This window comes from Notolepis coatsorum, assembly GCF_963971535.1.
Source record: "Notolepis coatsorum genome assembly, chromosome: 4".
Lineage (NCBI taxonomy): Eukaryota > Metazoa > Chordata > Actinopteri > Aulopiformes > Paralepididae > Notolepis > Notolepis coatsorum.
Genome location: NC_140168.1, coordinates 77223915 through 77246814, shown reverse-complemented (window position 1 = coordinate 77246814; position 22900 = coordinate 77223915). Strand labels below are relative to the sequence as shown.

Sequence of the window (22900 nt, the reverse complement as noted above, 5' to 3'; positions counted from 1 at the left end):
AATGATATAACGCTGCCCACGGAATTATAAACGATCCCCCGCCCATCCGGTCATCATCAGATGATACGTAGAAACTTCTAGATGTACGTCCAATTGAAATTTTTGATCTCGCACAGACTGTTGAGCCCCTCTCAACTCTCCAACGGTTCAAGAGCGCCATCTGGTGGCCGATCGGCGGATCGCCCAGAGCGGAAACAGGAAATGGAAGCTGGTGCTCATTTCAATTCGGTCCGATCACTCGGTAATAGTCCCAGGACTCGAGCTAGACACAACGGATAGCAATCCGTTACCAATAACTCGATAAACAACATGATTTGGACGTATATACTATTATACAACCTGGAAATGGATCGCATATTTCTACATCCCATAATAGGAATATTTCCACGCAATAGTTCCACGCTCATCGCCCAACGCTATGAGGAAGCTACGGTAAGATTCAGCGTTATTTTTTAACGTGTTCGATACTAACTGCTCTAATGATCATATCACCCACACTAGATGAATCATCTAACGTTGGCCACGGAATTATAAACGACCCCCCCCCCCATCCGGTCAACATCAGATGATCAGTAGTAACTTCTAGAAGCACGTCCATTTGAAGAAAAAAAATCTCGCGCAGATTCCTATCAAACTGTATTTCATCATCAATATAATGCATTTGGGGCTATAAATCACGTTCTGGAGAAAGCTGCAGAAAACGATAAAAACATACTTATACTTTAGACCGTATTTTAGTATGAATATGTGAATGAAAAAGTATAACGTTGCTACACCCTGAACAATAGATATAGGACGTTGAATGGGCCATAGTAATGTCAATTTAGCAATACAATTTAAAAAGTTATAGCCCTGCAAAGAAGGTAAACATCCCCATAGACAAATAGAGCTGGCGTGGGATGGTTTATTCTGAATTTAAGCCTGGCGATCAAAGTGTTAACATAACATAACTAAGTTTGGGGGAACTAATGGGATAACTGGGGTTGCAAAAAAAGTGCAACTAGGGCTAAAAACACAATGAAATAAAATAATAATAATAATAAATAATATATCCTTCTTAGCAGACTTCTTAGCTTAACATCCCAGGGAACTAATGGGATAACTGGGGATGTTGTTTGCTCCTGACAAGAGTCTCAAAGTCTTGGGTGATGGTAGACAAAGCAACTCTGAGGTCGTGCTCAATGTCCAATCTGTTCCTCTGCTTTGTCTTCAGCTGGACCAGAGCTGAGAAGCCACTTTCACAAAGATAGGTAGTGCAAAAAAAATTATATAAAAAAAGAAAAGAAAAATATTTTATTTTTTTTACTTTTTTTCTTTTACTTTTTTTAACACACACATCCGCGACACACTCAAAATGGCGACCCACCAGTTGAGAAACACTGCTTTAACACTTTGGGTGCCGGGAGCCGTCTTTAGACGTCTTTGCTGGCCATGCTAAAGTTGCCGGGGGACGCTGTACGTCGTCTTTATATCAATATTTCAAAAATCTGCGATCGGATTCATAATGTCCCTCCGCTGGCCTGAGATCCACCAGCAGGACCCACTGAGCTCTCTGGCGGTTCAGGAGCGCCATCTGGTGGCCGATCGGCGCAAGCGCTTAACAGGAAGCGCACTAGAGGTTTTGCTAGACGTCCGTATTGCTTCCGGCCACTCGGTACATGTCCCGTGACTCTAGCTCGTCACTCTACATAGCGATCGATTGCCAATAACTCGATAAACAACATGATTTGGACGTATATACCATTATACAAGCTGGAGATGGACCGGGTAATAATATATCCCATAATGATAAAATTTCTACTCGACGATGATCGCCCAACGGCGCGCGGAGACTGGGGTGAGTTTCAGCGTGTAACGTTACCGTCTTCGATAATAACTGATATTATCAACATTTGACCCACATTAGATGATTGGTATAACGCTGCCCACGGAATTATAAACGCCCCCTCGCCCATCCGGTCAACATCAGATGACGTGTAGTAACTTCTAGAAGTACGTCTAGTTGGAATTTTTTATATCGCGCTGATTGCCATCAAACTGTATTTCATCATCAATATAATGCATTTGGGGCTATATATCACGTTCTGGAGAAAGTTGCAGAAAGAGATGAAAACATACTTATACATTAGACCATACTTTACTATGAATATGTGAATGAAAAAGTTTAACGTTGCTACACAATGAACAATACATATATGACTTTGAATGGGCCCTAATAATGGCAATGTAGCAATAGAATTTAAAAAGTTATAGCCCTGCAAAGAAGGGGACTTTCTCCATAGACAAATAGCGCTGGCAATCTATGGTATATCATTAATTTAACCTTAGGCAACCAAAGTGTTAAAGGACATCTCTTTGAAATAAATTACATTTTACAGTTTTTTTCTGATTATTATTATTATTATTATTATTATTATTATTATTATATATAAATTATTATTTTGTATTATTTAACTATTTAATTATTATTTTGTTATTGCACTGCACTGGCAGTTGAACTGAATTGAAAAAAGAAACCTCATAACTGAACTGGCACTGAACATTGAACTACACTGGCACTCTTTGAAGATGTACTGTTATTAACACATTGGGTGCTACCGATGAATGACGATCTATCGCTTGTATGCCACCACTCTAATCAATTGGAGGACGAGCACATTTGCGAACGCTTAAACTATATCTTAAATTAAGGCTATGGGTCTAATACACCCGTCACTTATCAATGACTTGCTTGCAGTCAACATGTACGAAACTGATTGTTTTTTCATCAGTACATTTCCGTTTTATACCGTTTTGAATACGAGTATAGTTTTGGAGATTTCTAGAAGAAGAAAAAAAGATTCTGCAGGAATAGCCCTTTACTGGAATACACACAACACGTTGTCATTTTTCGGCTGATTTATGAATAGTTTTCAAATAAACGCTAGATTATCGATAGTACATGTGTACTTATGCACGCTAGAGAAGCGGGCTGAAAAATCGATTATCTATGCCGTGCCTGGCGCTAACGTTACGCACACACTGTACACACACAGGAGACATGTTGTGATCGCTGCAGTGGCGGTTGGAATGCCCCACGGGCCCCGAGGCGAGATTGACAGCTCGGGCCCCCCCCCCCCCGATATTTATTGTATTATTATTAAAAAAAAAAAAAATCCAACATGAAACAAAACATATCACAATACAATAATAATACGTCAAATGTATATACTCTCTTTTCTGGACTCTTTTCGTATCACAAACAGTACTGTATTTGCAAATCTGGTATGTCATGTATAGATGTAGCACTACTGTCTATCTGTATGTCATTATGTTATAATGAATTGAAAATGGGGGACCCTGATGTAAACAAGACGAAAGTGTTTCTCTGGTCTGCATCCCCTTAACAATTGTATGTATTGAGCTGTACTGTATTGTACCCATTCTGCAATCTGTTAAATAAAGTTTTCATTCATTCACCATGACATGTTTAGGTATTTGGCCAGATCCAGCTTGTCTGTGATGAGAGTGTTTTCTGTCTTTATGATTGACTATCATCATTAGATATTTCAGTTTCGTTATTACAGTAGCTGGCTAACAGTACGTTAGTTGACTAATACCAGAGTCAGAATTGGGTAATATGCCGACTACTGGCAGTGATGCGACCTATGTTACCACATAACTTTTGTCATCTCTGGTACTATGCAGTGCACTATGCAAAACGGCAAAGAGATAGGTAACGTTCGTTAAGTGCCAAATTACCATCATCATGATACACCCTCACATAATTCACAAAGTGTTCACGTGCGCCACCCATGTGGTAACCTAGAAATACCATAGATTGTGGCTAGGTGGTAACGTATATGTTTTCTATGATCACTATGAATTGAAAATGGGGGACCCTGATGTAAACAAGACAAACGTCTTTCTCTGGTCTGCATCCCCTTAACGAGCCGTACTGTATTGTACCCATTCTGCAATCTGTTAAATAAAGTTTTCATTCATTCATTCATTCATTCACATTACGTTAGTTAGCATCCAAGCTAGCGTGATAACGTTAGTAGTACTAGTTAGCTTACCTGCAATAATGTTGTCATCGTCCTGGACAGATAAGACTTGTTAAATCATAATATATCCACACTTTGTGCTGGTCCTCGCCTCGGTAAATGTCCCCTTTAGCTGCTCGGCGTCGTCGGATTTTAATACACCATGGTAGCGGTGGTGATGTGGGGGACGCTGATGTAAACAAGACGAAAGTCTTTCTCTGGTCTGCATCCCCTTAACAATTGTATGTATTGAGCTGTACTGTACTGTACCCATTCTGCAATCTGTTAATAAAGTTTTCATTCATTCATTCATTCATGTTTTAGGTGACTTATTATGTTGAACATAGCTTGCGATATGTTTCTCTGATGTCGCGTTCACGTTACGTGGGAAGAAGCGGAAGAACCAGAGGACATCTCGTTGCTACAACTAGGAAGCCTTCACGCATTGACTCGATCAAAACGCCCACATCCATACTTCCGCAATTCGTGACGCGAAGTGGGAGATATCGGGGTCTATAAAAAATCCCATATGTCCTAGTAGGAATTACAACTAGGAGGCTGACGTGAATGGTTTTTCCCAGTCGGAAGCTGATTCTTCCGATTCTTCCCACGTAACGTGAACGCGACATCAGAGAAAAATATCACCTCCGCGCTGCTTGTGAGATTTACGTGGCTACGTCACAGCCAAGGAAAGGGAGCGCTGGATTTGTGCAAAACGCCCTGTTCCTAAACCACACGCTATCAGTCGTACTCGTACCACAGTACTGGCAAAACGGGAGGAGCCTAGAATCAAAACAAACGCACCAGTCCCAGTTGCCGTTACCACCAGTTGTGTTCGATCCAGTCCCACACGCGAACGGCAACTCCATTCAGTCCCGGGCCTGGCGGGAGGGGGGGCCCGGGCCCCGGGCCCCCCCTCCGGCCCCGGGCCCCCCCTCCCGCCAGACGGTGGGCGGGCCCTAAGGCAGCTGCCTCCCCAGCCGCGCCTATAGCTCCGCCCCTGGATCGCTGTGAAAAAAACATCTGATTACCCCAATACTGGTAAAATAAAGTCCTTACCTCAGATCAGATGTTCTGCAAAAAGATTAATCCAATTCCTGATCGCCATTCCAAATATCTATTGCATTTATTGATCCAATGTTATACTCCGAAACACATAATTGACGCTTCTTCCAGTGCCCTCAGTGGATGCAATAGTCTCAGGTTACATGCCTCAGAAGTAAAATGTGGACCCCAGAGTTTTTTTTTTTTTTTTTTTTTTGAACAAATTTTTTTATTATTTTTTTGACATGACATAAAACTAGACACACAAGCATTAACAGTAAATATCCACAACAAATCACAGGATTATACATTCCAGTATTTGAATCAATATAAATGTAGTTTACGAGATATATACATAATACTTGCAATACAATACCGTAATTCCTCTAATAGTAACCCCGGCTTGTATTTGTTTCAACTGTAGCGGATACCAGACTTGTATTAGGAGGAGGCATGTATAAGAGAGAGGCCTATATTTCAAATTTTCAAACAGATCATAATGAATAAATCAACATTTTGTGTCAAATGTACTGGGTTCATTTATTGAAACCAAGTACTGTATGAAATACGGTAGTAAACAGTGCAATTACAGGTGGTCAAAAAAAGTTAAACAAAGTAAAATAGTGCAATCACAATACTGGTATAATAATAATAACTTCGTTTTATACAATTCTGAGGTAGGCTTACTCTCTTGGTAAACATTAACACCATACCATTATATGGTATTTATTGCACAGCCAGGCCAGCATATAACAACAATAACAAAATATATTGCCTATGGTAAATCCGTTGAGGGAAATACCGTAATTCCTCTAATATACATGAAACCCGGCTTGTATTAGGAGGCCGGCTTATAATTGCTTAGCTCAACAGCGCACCCGGTCATTAATAGAGACCCGGTTTTTAATTGAATACCGGTTACTATTAGAGGAATTACGGTACATACATATGCTCTTGCTCGCTCTTCTCCCCCCCCCCCCCCCCCCCCCTCAGGACCCCCCTTGGATAATCCATCCATTATTTCGTTTCTAACCAAGGATTACAATTCATATGCTAACCTTTATTATTATTATTTCTTTTTTTTTCTGATGCATTCCCATCGACTTCATTCCAATGTGTGCAATACCATCCGGGAGACGATAGTGGGCGGTATTTGCCCATTTCGAGCTCAGAGCCATTCCCAATGATAACGTGAGGCTGGATGGATGAAACATTTATGGATATCGCTAATAAAAGAAATAACGATTAAATAACGAGATTTCTCGTTATTGGCACACAGCGCATGGCGGCCAACAACGAGATTTCTCGTCGTTGGCACCCAATGTGTTAAAGTTAGTTAAAAACATAGTTTTGTATCGTTTTATTATTTTTTTTTAATCCAAAGGAAAAAATATAAAATCAGAGAAATCCGAAAACAGGAAAAGATTAAACGGAATTCATAGGGCCCTTTGACTGCCGGGAGCCGTCTTTAGACGTCTTTGCTGGCCATGCTAAAGTTGCCGGGGGACGCTGTACGTCGTCTTTATATCAATATTTCAAAAATCTGCGATCGGATTCATAATGTCCCTCCGCTGGCCTGAGATACACCAGCAGGACCCACTGAGCTCTCTGGCGGTTCAGGAGCGCCATCTGGTGGCCGATCGCGCAACCGCTTAACAGGAAGCGCAGTAGAGGTTGTGCTAGATGTCCGTATTGCTTCCGGCCACTCGGGATAGGTTCCGGCACTCTAGCTCGTCACACTACATAGCGATCGATTGCCAATAACTCGATAAACAACATGATTTGGACGTATATACCATTATACAAGCTGGAGATGGACCGGGTAATAATATATCCCATAATGATAAAATTTCTACTCGACGATGATCGCCCAACGGCGCGCGGAGACTGGGGTGAGTTTCAGCGTGTAACGTTACCGTCTTCGATAATAACTGATATTATCAACATTTGACCCACATTAGATGATTGGTATAACGCTGCCCACGGAATTATAAACGCCCCCTCGCCCATCCGGTCAACATCAGATGACGTGTAGTAACTTCTAGAAGTACGTCTAGTTGGAATTTTTTATATCGCGCTGATTGCCATCAAACTGTATTTCATCATCAATATAATGCATTTGGGGCTATATATCACGTTCTGGAGAAAGCTGCAGAAAGAGATGAAAACATACTTATACATTAGACCATACTTTACTATGAATATGTGAATGAAAAAGTTTAACGTTGCTACACAATGAACAATACATATAGGACTTTGAATGGGCCCTAATAATGGCAATGTAGCAATAGAATTTAAAAAGTTATAGCCCTGCAAAGAAGGGGACTTTCTCCATAGACAAATAGCGCTGGCAATCTATGGTATATCATTAATTTAACCTTAGGCAACCAAAGTGTTAAGGTGAGTTAATAAATTCACTCTGAAAATCTGCTCCGCTCTGATAAACTGACTCTTTGGTCAGAGCGTCCAGTGTGCACTCTGAGCCCTCAGAACAACTTGAGTGCGCTCGCTCTGACACTGGTTGTAAATAGTTATGAGTGTTGTATGTGCCTCCCTGTATTGTAAATAGTTCATATGTGTGTTGTCACTACTGTATGTATAATTGTAAATAAGTTAATTTATGTGTTGTAATAAACCTAATTTATGTGCAATCGTTTCATTTCAGCTCAGTGTTGTAGAGAAATGCACCGATACTAACAACCACCTTACGCGTCTATGACGACACTGTTGACACCACGTATCCGTGACACGCGCGCCCCGCGACAACACTAGTAGTTTTGGGGGGCCCTACCACCCCTGCTGAAAAAAATCTTAGGGAAACACTGGGTCAGCACTTTCCTTTTATATTTTCCTAAACCCAACATCTCTCCTTTCTTCTCTTCTCTACTCTCCTTTCTTCTCCTCTCCTTTCCTCTTCTCTCTTGCCTCCTCTCTCCAGGTCAGTATCAGATCAGGCCAGGTGTGTAGAGTGTCTGTTTAAGATCCCAGACATCAGCCGTCACTTCCCCACTCTGGTCCACTGCTCCCTTTGCAAATACCTGACGTGCTGCTCCAGAGCCTACGCCAACCACATGATTAAGTATGTCGTCATATTGGATACCCACAAAACTAATGTAAGGTCAATCGGTACAAGCCCTGATGATGAAATCTACCTTGGGTGCACTATGGAGTAGGTTTCAGTGTTTATTTCAGGGCTTGTAATGATTTGGAATGCTTATAATCAAGTAACAATCTGTGATTTGTGTCTGGTTCCTTTAACAGTGACCACTCCAGCCGAAAGATCCCTTTCAATTACCAGGCTATGTACCAGTTCTACCCAAGGTACCATTACATAATACCAGCCCTACCTAATGTACCATTACATAATACCAGCCCTACCTAATGCACCATTACATAATACCAGCCCTACCTAATGTACCATTACATAATACCAGCCCTACCTAATGCACCATTACATAATACCAGCCCTACCTAATGTACCATTACATAATACCAGCCCTACCTAATGCACCATTACATAATACCAGCCCTACCCAATGTACCATTACATAATACCAGCCCTACCCAATGTACCATCACATAATACCAGCCCTACCAGTAATGTACCATTACATAATACCAGCCCTACCCAATGTACCATTACATAATACCAGCCCTACCTAATGCACCATTACATAATACCAGCCCTACCTAATGCACCATTACATAATACCAGCCCTACCTAATGCACCATCACATAATACCAGCCCTACCTAAGGTACCATTAAAGAAATATTGAGTTTAGTCTGCCTTTTCTGTTGATGCTCCTGACTCGTGGAACTTGTGTGTGTGTGTGTGTGTGTGTGTGTGTGTGTGTGTGTGTGTGTGTGTGTGTGTGTGTGTGTGTGTGTGTGTGTGTGTGCGCGGCTGTGTGTGTGTGCGCGGCTGTGTCCATGTGTGTGTGTCAGGGAGGCGGTGAGACTGAAGTGTATGTTGTGTAGATTTTCCACCGACACTGGAGACAAGATGGCCAACCACCTGTCAGATCATCCTGACCACTGGGCCAGAACAGGCAGCTGGATTGACAGTAGGAACACCTATATTCACCATATAAGCCTCAGGACTTACTTTTGAATATATCAGCTCATTCTGACTTCATGGCATGTGTGTTAAACATCTTATTTACATTAAGTGTTAAACATCTTAAATGACCTTTTCTTTCTGGAGAAGAACCAGGTTCCCCTTAATCATATTATCAGCTTCTCCTAGGTTCTGTTAGTCCAGTGGTTTAGATGTGTTTTCTCCATCTAACTAACCTCTCTGTTCTGTCATTGGTTGTAGGTGATGAAGAGGAGAATTCACCAGAGTCAAAGCGCAGACGTCTAGACACGGCACGACGCAGGTTGGTTTTGTCACGTTTTAATCATTTTCACTGGATTTCTGTCAAATCAATTCTATTTCTAATTGGAATGTTTCTCTTTTTTTTATCCACTTTTTCTCCCATTTTTCTATATTTTCTCCCATCCCAATTTCGTATCATCCAATTCAACCCTCCCCTGTCACGAACGCTGTTTCTTGCCTCCCACAAGCCGGCTGCAATGTGGACTAAGTCATACATAGCACAAGTCCCCTCCGGTACTTGAGGTAACAGCAGTCGCATCTTTTCACCTGCGCAGCTCGATCTCTCAGTGGCGAGGAGTAACGCGTGGGAGGCTCACGCTGCCCCCGACACTTCCTGATTCTACTGCGCAGGCGCACCAACCGACCTGTAGGAGTCGCTGTCCACAATGCCTGATCCCCACCCATCAGTTTCCCACCCCCTAATACGGCCAATGTGTATTAGTACGGACGACCAGCTAAACTGAAAGCAAATGTGGAGCGCTGGGCTCGAACAGGCAAGCCCAGCGTCTCCAGATTTCGTGGTGAGCGCCTTGCCCACTACGCCACGTAGCCGCCCTAATTGGAATGTTTCTCATATGCTTGATTGATACTACATACGGTTATATAAAGCATATTGTTATACTATAATTTAGGGATGCACCGAATATTCGGCCACCGAAAATTATCGGCAGAAAATGGTTAAAAAAGGCACTTTCGGCTTTCAGCCGAAAGGGTTTTAGCACCGAAAAAATATCACAGAATGTCAAATAACAGGGTTACGTTCGTAACCTAACATGTTGTTGTGATGACGTAATCAAAACACGGCTACAGACATAGCATGCGCAACATGTAACATGAGCAGCTTGGCAGCTCTTCCTGCGTTCTACAGCCTGTGATAACTCCTCTTGTCTTGGGAGTCGCGCTGTTTCTATGTAAACTCTGCGAGCAACGCATCCAATAAATGCGTCTTTAACATGCTTTATATCCTCGCCATTACTATATGCCCGTCGCGGTTAAAAACCTTTTTAACTAACCTTAGCGTTAAGCTAGCTAACAACGCTTCCATTCCTCTTTCACTAGTCTCTCTTAAGCTACGTAATCCCCCGCTAAGAGTCATGGGAGATGTAGTAAATACAACAGTCCTTCCATGTAGGCTAGAATGCTGTGAATTATGACTCAGTAACCACTACAGTAACATCATTAAGTCTGCTATAAACTATTCTCCCTCTCGTGTGTGTGTGTCTTTATGCAGATCTTTATGCAGTTTTAAAGCACCTTGGCTTTGTTCTGAATGCACTTTGTTGTAGTTATCCTACAGAGAAAAGAAAATGCACTTGACTTTAATGCACATTTAGTTGTATGCAGAAAATGTTTAAATTTTACAATCATTCAGCATTTAGTTTGGAATTAATGTATGCATTAAAAAGTGCTGAATAAATGTTTTATGGACCCATAATAGTGATTATTAATATTATTTAAGTTCATTTTTGACATAATCATGTATTTTGCCATAATCAAGTAGCTGAACAAAAAAGAAAAAAATACATTATATATATATATTTATATTAATCATTTTCGGCATTCGGTTTTCGGCCAACTGTTTCCTTATTTTCGGTATTCGGTTTCGGCCAAGAATTTCCCATTCGGTGCATCCTAATAATAATGTACTATACTATATATAGTATATTATTATATTCCATCTTCCATCAAACTTTCCCATCCCTCTCTTATCTGCTTCCCTCTCTCCCCCCTCTCTCCTTCCCCCTCTCTCTTTGCTTCCCCTCCTTTTCTGCCTCCCTCTCCTTCTCCGCTTCCCTCTCTCCTTACCTCTCCCTTCTCTGATTCCATCTCTCCCTCTCCTTCCACCTCTTTCCTTCTCTGCTTCCCTCTCCTTACCCCTTTCTCTTATCTGCTTCCATCTCCCTCTCCTTCCCCATCTCTCCCTCTCATTCCCCCTCTTCTCTGCTTCCATCGCTCCCTCTCTTCTTCCCACTCTCCCCTTCCACCTCTCCTTCTCTCTCCCTCCCTCTCTTCTTTTCCGCTTCCCTTCTCTTTCTCCATCTTACCTCCATTTTCTATTTCCCTCTCCTTCCCCCTCTCCCTTGTTCTACTTCTCTACTCCCTCTCCAATCCATCCATTCCACATTAAATCCTGTGACCTGTGTGCTTACGTTCCTTCATCCCTCCCTCCGTCTGCTTGTCCTCCTCCTCCTGGTTCCTCTCTCCAGGGTGACCAGTGTGGAGGTTTTAGAGATGAGGAATGGGTTTCTGGAGACCGTGAGGGACGGGCGGGGAGGAGCCTTCATCCCCATCCACCTCCTCCCAGAGGGCACGCCCTCCACCCAGTTGTCGGTCCGTCCACTCACCAGCCCTCCCCCGCGCTGCTCCACCCCGGCCATGACCGTCAAGTTCCTGGGAACCAAGCTGGGCTCAGTAGAGGTGAGAGAGACCCAGGCTCATGTGCATCACTAGAGGAGAGACCCAGGCAGTGTTAATTTCGTCAGCTATTTAGAATGCTCTCAAATGCTCTTTTTTGTTTTCATCATATTTAGTCACCGTTTATCTATTTTTCGTTTAGTCAAGTTTTAGTCAATTACAGATCTGAGCATTTTCGTTTTAGTCTTTTTTGTTTAGTTTCGATTTAGTCTTTTTTGTTTAGTCTCGCCACTCGGTTACAGCCTCATAAGTTGGCGTGAGCTTTTTCTAAACAAAAAAAGCTAACGTTAGTGCTAGCTGGTTAGACTTATGTAAGCTATTTAATGTGTTCTATTGTGGTGGATCAACAATGTAGCGATCCGTCATGCAGTAATGGAGAGACCCAGGCTCATATTTACCACTAGGATCAGTAGAGGAGAGACCCAGGCTCATATTTACCACTAGGATCAGTAGAGGAGAGACCCAGGCTCATATTTACCACTAGGATCAGTAGAGGAGAGACCCAGGCTCATATTTACCACTAGGATCAGTAGAGGAGAGACCCAGGCTCATATTACATTTACATTTACATTTAGTCATTTAGCTGACGCTTTTATCCAAAGCGACTTACAAGTTCTGTACGACCCAGGCTCATATTTACCACTAGATATCCTACTCGTTTTCAGATAAAAACATTTCCTTTACCCCCCCCCAGGGTGCAGACGTACTGATGAGGCCCCTCCCCACACCTCTGACCAGAGAGCAGCTCAGAGTGCTGCTATACGCTCTGTGTAACGGGCTCCCCCAGGCCGCCCAGAAATACCACACGGCGCCGTTGCTGATCCGGTCCTGGACCCTGCAGCAGGACCAGCTCCGGGCCACCAGAGGCTGGTCCTGGAAAAGTGACTGCATCGCTGAGTGGGTCCTGGTCCAGAGGGAGCAGCAGGTAGAGCTTACTTTATACTCAGAGTGGGTCCTGGTCCAGAGGGAGCAGCAGGTAGAGCTTACTTTATACTCAGAGTGGGTCCTGGTCCAGAGGGAGCAGCAGGTAGAGCTTACTTTATACTCAAAGGTGAAAATGCCTTCAGAGCCTCTGTGCTCCTCTCCCAAGATGTAACTGGGCGTAGGGTGAAGCAGCACCATAGACACTGAGGTCGGCCCACTCGCCTTGAGCCACACCGACCCTGCTCTGTGGAGGACGGATTAGCTAAAAAGTTGCTTGGAACTATAAACGATCAAGCCACAGCTGAAAAAAATTAAATGTGGAAGTCTAATTTGGCCTTAACACACACACACGCACACACTTCTAACAGTGTGTCTTGATTGGGGATATGTGGTACACAGGAAGATATTATATATATAGTGCTGTCAGGCGATTAAATTTTTTTATCTAAGGGGGTCAGGTGGCGTAGCGGAGATTGCGTTCGTCACCAACACCGGAGACGCTGGATTCGCCTGTTCGAATCCAGCTCCCGGCGTTGCTATCAGCTTGGCTGGCCTCTCACACTAATACAATTGGCGGTATTAGAGGGTGGGAAAGTTGAAGGGTGGGTCCTGGGCGTTGTGGACAGCGACCCCTACAGTTCGGTCGGGGCGCCTGCTCAGCAAGGGTAGGAACTAGGGAGAGATAGTGCGGCCTCCCACACGCTACACTCCCCGGTGAGAACCTGCGCGGCCAGGCTGGCCTGCTGGCAGGCTGCACATGCGTCGGAGGAAAGCATGTGACAGTCTCCGGTCTCTCGGACCAAAAATAGGGGAAAGTACGCAACAACCAGGAAGGGTGGGATGGGAGAAAAATCGGGAAAAAGAGGGGAAGAAAGATAATAATTTTTTTTTTTTTTTTTTTATTAATCTAATTAATTACAGGATTTGTAATTAATTAATCGCATTTTAATCGCATAACCATTTAGGCCTGATATTCTATATTCTATAATCATATTTCAAATTGCGGATGGCATAATTCAGTACTGTATCTACAAAACCTTCTGTTTAATCATCTTCCATTTATTAATTTGCTTAGATTGTTCAGGTCTGGTCAATTTTAGCATGGTGTTATTCACAGTCAAAGATATATATATATATATATATATTTTTTTTTTTATTGATATTCTCATTTGGTTCATTACAATTTACTCAAGCTTAGTAACAGACACAGCATTTCTGACACTGGAAATACATTCCCTGCCTCTTTCTTTAAACAGATAGACACTATACTTCTGCCATTTGTCTGGGGCTATAAAGCACACCGTATTTCAAAAGCACACTTGCAGAAGCCAAAGCATATGGGGGGGCTGGCCCTGCCGGTATTCCAGCACTACTACTGGGCTGCTAATGCAAGGGCCATGACCTTCTGGCAAGATTACTTCATAGGTGATGCTACAGTAGCCATGGACGCCCCCAGGTGGCTAGACATGGAGGCGCATGTGAACCTAAAAAGCTCTCTTCCTGCAATGTTATTTTCTAAGTGTGATACGATTAATAAGATGGCTCTCAACAATTTTATCCTTCGGAACTCACTGAGAATACTGAGTCAAATCAAAAAGGTTTTCAAAGTACCTTCAACCTCGGCATATGCTCCAATATGTGATAACCATAATTTTCCCCCTGGTCAATCTGATATTGTTTTTTTCATTATGGAAGGGAAAGGGACTGGCCACTATCAAAGATCTATATGTTGATTGTCACTTTGCCTCATTTAACGAACTTAAGTCTAAGTTTAATCTTACAAGCTCACACTTCTTTCGTTACCTGCAGGTTAGAAATTGTGTCTGCAGTAATATCCCAGACTTTGAGACATGTCCTGCTGATTACCAGTTTTATAATCTCATGAGCCGATCACCAGTTTCAAAACACCTGATCTCTGATTTTGTTTCATATTTCTCTGTCCAATCTATGGCTTCCTCCGACCACATTAAAGATGTATGGTCCACAGAGCGTAGTATGGAAATCTCTGATGAGATGTGGGAGGAGGGACTTAGCAGGATACATAAATGTTCTATTAATGCCAGAGTCCAACTTATACAGTTTAAGGTCATTCACAGACTACATTACTCTAAAACCAAACTGCATAGAATCTATCCCTCTGTATCGCCTCTCTGTGATCGTTGCATGTCCGCAGAGGGTAATCTTTCACATATGTTTTGGTTTTGTCCCAAGCTATTTAAGTACTGGGTAGACATTTTTGACTGGTATACCAAGGCGTACAAAAGAGAGATTGCCCCAGACTGCCTTCTAGCTCTACTCGGCTGTTCAGCTAACACTGCGGAATTACCTTACAATGAGCAGGAGGCCCTGATGTTTGGTATGGCTGTGGCCAAAAGAATTATCCTGAAGGAATGGAAAGACACGTCGTCTCCAAGTTTTAAAAGATGGCTCACTGAGATGGTCTCGTCTCTGCAGCTGGAAAGCATCCGTCACAGTAGGTCTGAGACCTTGAACAAATTTGAAATGATATGGGGTCCCTTTTTGGAATGCTTAGCTAGAACATAAGTGCTTCTCAATGTCCTCCTGTGTATTTTCTGTACTATGTATTGGTGTTGTCAAGATAGTGGAATTTCGAGCTTCGATGCGATACCTTGGGGGGTATCGATGTTCGATACTATTTTCGATACCACAGGGAAAAAGGTTCAATCTTAAATTATAATTTTTTTTGATAGGTTTTGCTTCTGTTGCTGGTTGGTTCTCCTCAGCTTCTCTCTGGTACTGTAGGAGAGGATAGATATGGCACTTTTGAAATCCTTTGTTTATCTTTAGATCATACATTTGGAAATAACTGTTCATCTCACTTCAATCGTTTTTGTTGCAGAGCATGGTGTTTTCTCAGGCAGACAGATGTAAACACTGGTCTGTGTTGCATGTGCCTGACGGGCTGAACTGTTTGTATTGCAGTCATGTTCCGACTTAGCTGAATGCACATGTGTGTGTGTGGACTGCTGTACTATTGCGGGTAGAAGTGAACAATGCAACTTCCTTTTTTTTTAAATGTTTATGAATGATTAGGTGTCGATATTTCGGGGAATGAGTATTGAAACAGTTTTGGGTATTCAGAATCGATATGTGTTGATTTTTCGATATTTTTGACAACTACTATGTATGTGTGTGTATATATATATGTATATATATGTGTATATGTATGTGTATATATGTAATGTGTGTATATATGTCAGAGAATCAGCCCCTTGCGTCCTTAGTGTATAGCATATGACATGGTGTATGTTTGTTCATTGATGTGACAGTGTATGGCAACATACTGTTTGTGTTCTTTTTATTTATTTTTTATTTTCTTTGTGTTTGTGATTTGTCTTGATGTGTGTTTGTGAAACTATAAAAGCTGAAAAATAAAATATTATAGGAAATACATTCCCTGAGATCCATAGATGTCCCTAGAATCAGATACCAAGAACATGCAAATGGACCATTAAAAAAATGGAATGAATGAGATTAAAAAATATATATATATTTATAATTTTCTTTTCTTTTTTTAATACATTTTGAGTTAATTTTCATAACGCGATAATTTGCTGTGTAATTAATTAATCTAATTAACGCGATAAACTAGTGATGCACGATATATCGGCCGATATGGCCGTTTTTTTTTACACATAGGTATCGGTGCGATATCAAGATAGGGCCGATATAAAATATTTTATTTATAATTTTTTTTTTTTTTTTTTTTACATGTTTTGGCCTTAAATAGTTTCAAAAATATCAGTCATTTGTGAAAATAAGTTAAAAAAGTTTTTTTTTAAATGCGTTTTGGAAAATAGCTCTTTATTTGATTATCATAAAAAAGTGTTTTCTATACAGAGATATCGACATCGGTAAATATCGGTATCGGCCAGAACAGCAATATTAATATCGGTTATCAGTATCGGCCACAATTTTCACATCGGTGCATCACTACGATAAACTGACAGCCCTAATATACTACCGGTGTATATATATATAGTGCAGCTCCTAGTGGTCAACAGTGTCAGACTGGTTGTACTGAGGTTGTAGCCTACCCTCTGTCTCTCTCTCTCTCTTTCTTTTTTCTTTCTCTCTCTCTCTCTCTCTCTCTCTCTCTCTCTCTCTCTCTCTCTCTCTCTCTCTCTCTCTCTCTCTCTCTCTCTCTCTCTCTCTCTCTCTCTCTCTCTCTCTCTCTCTCTCTCTCTCTCTCTCTCTCTCTCTCTCTCTCTCTCTCTCTCTTTCTTTCTCTGTGGTATGGCCAACCGCATTTCACTGTATGCCCTGGTATGTATGTGATGAATAAACTATCTCTCTTTCTCTCTCTCTCCCTCCCCCTCTCCCTCTCTAGCTACCAATCACGGAACAGAACATGCTTGAGGTGGTGACAGAGAAGCTGAAGACTAAGTTTGGGTCCAATTTCTACAAGTGGGCAGTGGACTTTATGCTGCATCACAACCTCAGCCTGCATTCCAGCGTGCGAGCCAAGAAGACACTGCTCCCCCGAAGCGTCTTCGTCAAGTCACGCACCTTCACACGCTTCCTGAGGAGACAGGTAATACACCTTCACACGCTTCCTGAGGAGACGGGTATTACACCTTCACACGCTTCCTGAGGAGACAGGTATTAGGGGTGGGCGTGAGTAATCGATCAATCAATTACTCACGGCTATGAGAAAACTATCTTAAATTATTTACTAGGACGCACTTTTTTAAGATGCCAGCTTGTGAGAATTCGTTGTAGCCAGCTAGCGTTGATGCTATTCAATGCTATCAACATTAGCTAAATAGCTAACCAACGAAGTACCCAACTAACGTTAATGCCATGCAGAATGTATAACATAGCTACAACACACAATAACGTTAACTCATTGGATGCCACGGTTTAGCCTCATCCAGGACAATATCCTCCTCACTCCAACAGACGTGCGGGGTGCCGCAAGGAAGTATTTTAGGACCACTTTTATTTCTTTTATATATCAATGACATGAAAACTGCATGTGATTGTAAACTGTTTTTATTTGCGGACGATGCTGCACTCATGGTCTCCCATCAGGACAAAAGAGAAGTAGAGAGGTCACTCAGTCTAGAGCTTGTCAAGATCAGTCATTGGCTGGTCGAAAACAGGTTATCCCTACACCTGGGTAAAACCGAAGCTATCCTTTTTGGCTCGGCCATACGACTTAAGAGGTCTCCTGGGTTCAAGGTAGTGGTAGGAGATATCGAGTTAACAGCAAAGGAGGAAGTCACATACTTAGGATGTATTTTGGACAACACCTTATCAGGGGTGAGCATGGCACAAAAGGTGGTCACAAAGATCAATCAGAGAATAACATTTCTCGGTAGAGTGTCCACCTATATTAACAGGTCAGCAATGGAAGTCCTGGCAGGGGCACTGATCCAATGTCATTATGACTATGCATGCTCCTCCTGGTACACTGGCATCACAGTAGCACTGAAAGGTAGGCTACAGACAGCTCAGAACAAATTAGTTAGAATGATTTTAAAACTCCATCCCAGGACTCACCTTACACAGACACATTTTAACAGCCTCAAATGGCTCAGGGTTGAGGAGAGGGTCTCTCAAATAAAACTCAACATAACACATAGGATACTCGGGAATACTGTCCCTCAGTACCTCAGTGGATATTTTAACATGGTAAGGGATGTACACGGACACGCCACCAGGGGAGCCCTACAGACATCGTCCCAGTGAGATGCAATAGGAAAATTGGCCAAAACGCATTCCTATATTCAGCAGCAGTACAATGGAATAGCCTACCAATGGAGTTGAAGACCATAAGCCCCTTCTCCACTTTTAAATTAGCTATAAAGAGGTGGATCATAAGTAGCAGAAGCTGGGAGTAGTGAACAAAGGGTTTTAATATGTGTTGTTCCTTTTTTATTCTTTTATTGTCTATAAAATGGAATATTATTGTATGTATTTTTTTGTTTTTATACCACACATCCTGACATACAGACACTACAAACACCCACGTCCACACACCAGTACATAAATCCACTGACACCAATGATGAAGGACCACAATGGAAACAAGCCTATGGCTTTATTGTGTTTTATGAAATCCTATTGGTAAATGGAGAAAATGTATACCTGTTTTCATATTGTGATCCAATGTATATGTGTGATTTTCCATTCTAAACCAATAAACTATTCAATCAATCAATCAATCTGTAGTAGCACCACTGTAAACGGTGGGAGTCGCTCACCTCAGGGTTAGAAATTAAAAATAAATTCCCCAGGGCTTTTTTTGCCCCCCTTAATTGATTTTCGGGGGCTTTTTTTATTTATTTCGGGGGCACAGAATTTTTATGATGAAAATTAACATAAAAACATTGTCGACACTTTTTTTTTACAGTCTTCGTCCCTTTGTTTGATAACGTAATGTTAATGTCTCCATATATAGGGCTCTACGCTAACCTTTTTCCCAAGGAGCACATGTGCTCCTAAATAAAATTTTAATAAATAAAATCTAAATAAAAATGTTGGAGCACACAAAGAAATTTAGGAGCACAGTGAAAATTGTTCAAGTAACACAGAGTTTATTAACAAACTATTTATTACATGCATATTATACTGTGCGTGTGCATACTAAGGGCTAAACATCTGTGCAAATAGCACATACCACCAAAATCACAAATTGGCCCATGCCTACTAGACGCAAAGGATATCGGTTGTGTCAAGCTGCTTTTGTATGTTGTAGTCTTGTCACGATACCAACATTTTGACTTTGATACAGATAGGAAAGGCAATGGAATATATTATTAGATGACAGAACATGGAAAATTCTTTATACAATTATTTAATTCATTATAATTGGAACGCTATTGAATGATAGTTAATTAATAGTTAAAGGGGACATGCATTATAAATGTCTTTTTTCAGTGTCTAGCATTGTATTATAGTAATAGGAGTTAGTATCAATGTGTCTGTGTCTCTAAATACCATATTGGCGGATTGCCGTCATTCAGGTCATTCATTTCCTGCTCCATTTAATCAGGTCGTTCTGATTTGACTCGCATCATGACGTCACATGGCGAGGATGGAGCGGATAGTGATCCGATTGGCTCTGTGGTTGTAGCGCACCAAACAGGGTTTGACAGAGCGAGTGAGAGAGAGAGGGAAAAACAGATACACCCTCGCGACAGAGCACACATACACACACGCGCGTCGCGCTGTCGTCTCTCGGTCTGTCGTCTCTCGGTCTGTCTCTCTCCCCCCCTCTCTATCTCTCTCTCTCTCTCGATTCGGGAGCATAACTAATGCCCCCGTCTATAGCGCACAGTGGAAGACTTCCTCAAACGGGAGAGGGAGAGAGAGAAACACGCAGCTTTGTTTACACAGTGCTCCGTCTCTCTCTCTCTCTCTCTCTCTCTCTCTCTCTCTCTCTCTCTCTCTCTCTCTCTCTGTCTGCCACTCGCAGACTGTGTGCATGACTGTCACTGAAAGTGCTTATGGGCGGAGCCCAGCCAATAACAGGCTGAAATCCTGAGGCTGAAAAATGATGCTTTTGAGTAAATATAAAACAATGATTTTTTTTTTAAATAAACCTCACAGATGTCTTCCATAGACTCACAGGAATTGTGTAAAGTTGCCCAAATAGTGCTAGGAATAGCAATGCATGTCCCCTTTAATACAATTATTCTGTTACAGCTACAACTGAGCTATAATTTATACGTATAGCTACTGTCCATCAATGTCTTCCTTTTGAATGAAATAGGTTCAGGAGAGAGAGATGTAGAGAGGAAGAGAGAGCGAGATACACACACAGATAGACAGATATTCTCAGCCCCCCTTTCCTCTGAGCGTTCCCAGTGATGGCTTACTATGTGCGTGTGCAAACGGGAACGGGACACATCTGTGCAATAGCACACACCACCAAAGTCACTGGCTGGCCCACAGTGTGCGTGTATGTGCGTGTGCTAACTTTGCTAACGTTATCCGCCTCAGTAACATTAGCTGCCTCGCCGGATTCCTCTTTCTCCTCGTCTCTCTTTTGCTCAAAATAAAAATGAATGGGCTTCATGGCTGGCTGAATTTTTTGCGTTGTCTGATTTTGAATGTATAACTTGCCTATGGTACCGTGACTTTCTTTTCCAGCGCGTACTGTGTTCTCATTTCCTTTAACTCGCATGAAACCAGCCGCGTCACCTCAGGAAACTCTACTGTGATTGGACGTTTATTGCCCTTGTGTAATGTGGGACTTGTAGTTTCTGAACTATTAACAGCGGAGCGTTTGTAATCTTCACTCGCACACTGCGAGTAAATGATTTTTCCGGTTCGCACACACATATTATTAGGGGCAAATACGAGGGAAATGCTCGCACTGTATAGCATATATATAATTATATATATAATTAGTAAACTGTCTGGGGCATTTCTTGCCCCCCTTAACTGATTTTCGGGGGCATTTGGTAAATTTTCGAGGGCATTTTGCTCCAAGCCCCTTAATTTCGAACCCTGGCTCACCTTGTTTTCAGGGCTATAACTATTTAAATATTATAGCTATATATGCAATACTATGGCCCATTTGACATCGAGTATCTATCGTTCAAGATGTGAAAAAGGAATATTACAAGAGGGGTGGAGGGACTATATGATGCAAACTATACACAGATTAATGAGAAAATCAAAAGAGACCTAGAAAGATGGACAGTAATGCCTCTAGACTTTAGCTCAAGGATCGAAATCATAAAGATGAATATATTACCAAGGTTACTATACCTATTTCAGGCTCTACCTATATTAATACCACAAAGCCAGTTCAGGGAATGGAATAAACAGATATCAAGATTCATATGGGGGGGGGGGGGGGGGGGGGAGGCCAAGGATCAGATATGTGACTACAATTACCAAAGGAGAAAGGAGGAATGGCAATACCCAGTTTAGAAGATTACTACTATGCAGCACAGCTGATAATAGTAGCATGTTGGTGCAACGAGAATTATGAAGCCAAATGGAAAGACTTAGAAACAAAAAAAGAGGGACTCAAAGTGCAGGCACTAATAGGAGACAGGGAGCTATACAGAAGAAAGGAACAACTAATAGACCCAATTACCAAATTCACTATAAATATATGGAACAAGACAGTAAAGAAATACAAGCTAGAAAAAGAATCCAAGATACTGAGATGGATAACGCACAACAACAAATTTAAACCAGGGATAGAAGATCATGGGTTCAAAAGATGGGAGAGGGGGGGGCATAATAGCAATATGTACAATGATAGAAGGAGGGGAGATCCAGACTCTACAAAAATTGAAAGAAAGATTCGGACTAGAGAATAGAGACCACTTTAGATATTTACAGATTAGAGACTACTACAACAAGGAAATAAAACTAGACAAAGACAAAGATCAGAATGGGATAATTAGGATAATGGTAAAAGCATACGAAGGAAGGAAGGGGAGGGGGATATCAGCACTATATCAGGCAATAATGGACAGCAAGGACATCACAACCATATATATAAAGGAAAAGTGGGAGAAGGAATTAGAAACGGAGATAACAGAAGAAGAATGGTTAGGTATAACATATGTAAGATACAACACACAACCACAGGGTCAAGGATATGGAGGGAGTTTGGGTGGAAAAACATAATTAGATTCTTTATAACACCAGAAATACAGGGCACCAACACAGAAACCATGCTGGAGAAAATGTGGACAGGAAATAGCAAACCACACACACATATTCTGGGGATGTCAGATAATAAATAACTATTGGGAAGAGATAGGAGAGATAATAAATGAAATAGTAGGATATGAAATACCCCAGACAGGCCAAGTATTGTATTTAGGGAACTTAACACAGGAATGAATTCAAGGGGAAGACAAATATTGATTAAGATATTACTAGTAGCAGCCAAGAAGGCATTGACGAAAATGTGGTATAGAGTAGAAGCACCGACGAAAGAACAATGGACAGAGATAGTAGGGCGGGATACAGGAAATGGAGAGAATCACACATAGGCTGAGGCTACAAGACGAGAAGTTTGAGTCAAAGTGGGAAGAGTATAGGAAGAAAAGAAATTACATCACAGGAGAGTGAAAAGGAGACAAGAAGAGAAATAGAAATCGAAATGAAAATGAA

At 41.7% G+C, this 22900-nt stretch overlaps 1 protein-coding gene across 1 annotated transcript in view; it reads left to right on the top strand.

Moving 5' to 3' along the window:
* Positions 1-22900, top strand: part of pogza (pogo transposable element derived with ZNF domain a) — a 112200-nt gene that overhangs the window by 75253 nt on the left and 14047 nt on the right. The window contains exons 17-23 of the mRNA XM_084311990.1: positions 8008-8148; positions 8331-8390; positions 9017-9135; positions 9390-9450; positions 11657-11867; positions 12559-12789; positions 17140-17343. Of these exons, the coding sequence (XP_084168116.1) occupies positions 8008-8148; positions 8331-8390; positions 9017-9135; positions 9390-9450; positions 11657-11867; positions 12559-12789; positions 17140-17343 (1027 nt within the window). The remainder of the gene's footprint in view (positions 1-8007; positions 8149-8330; positions 8391-9016; positions 9136-9389; positions 9451-11656; positions 11868-12558; positions 12790-17139; positions 17344-22900) is intronic.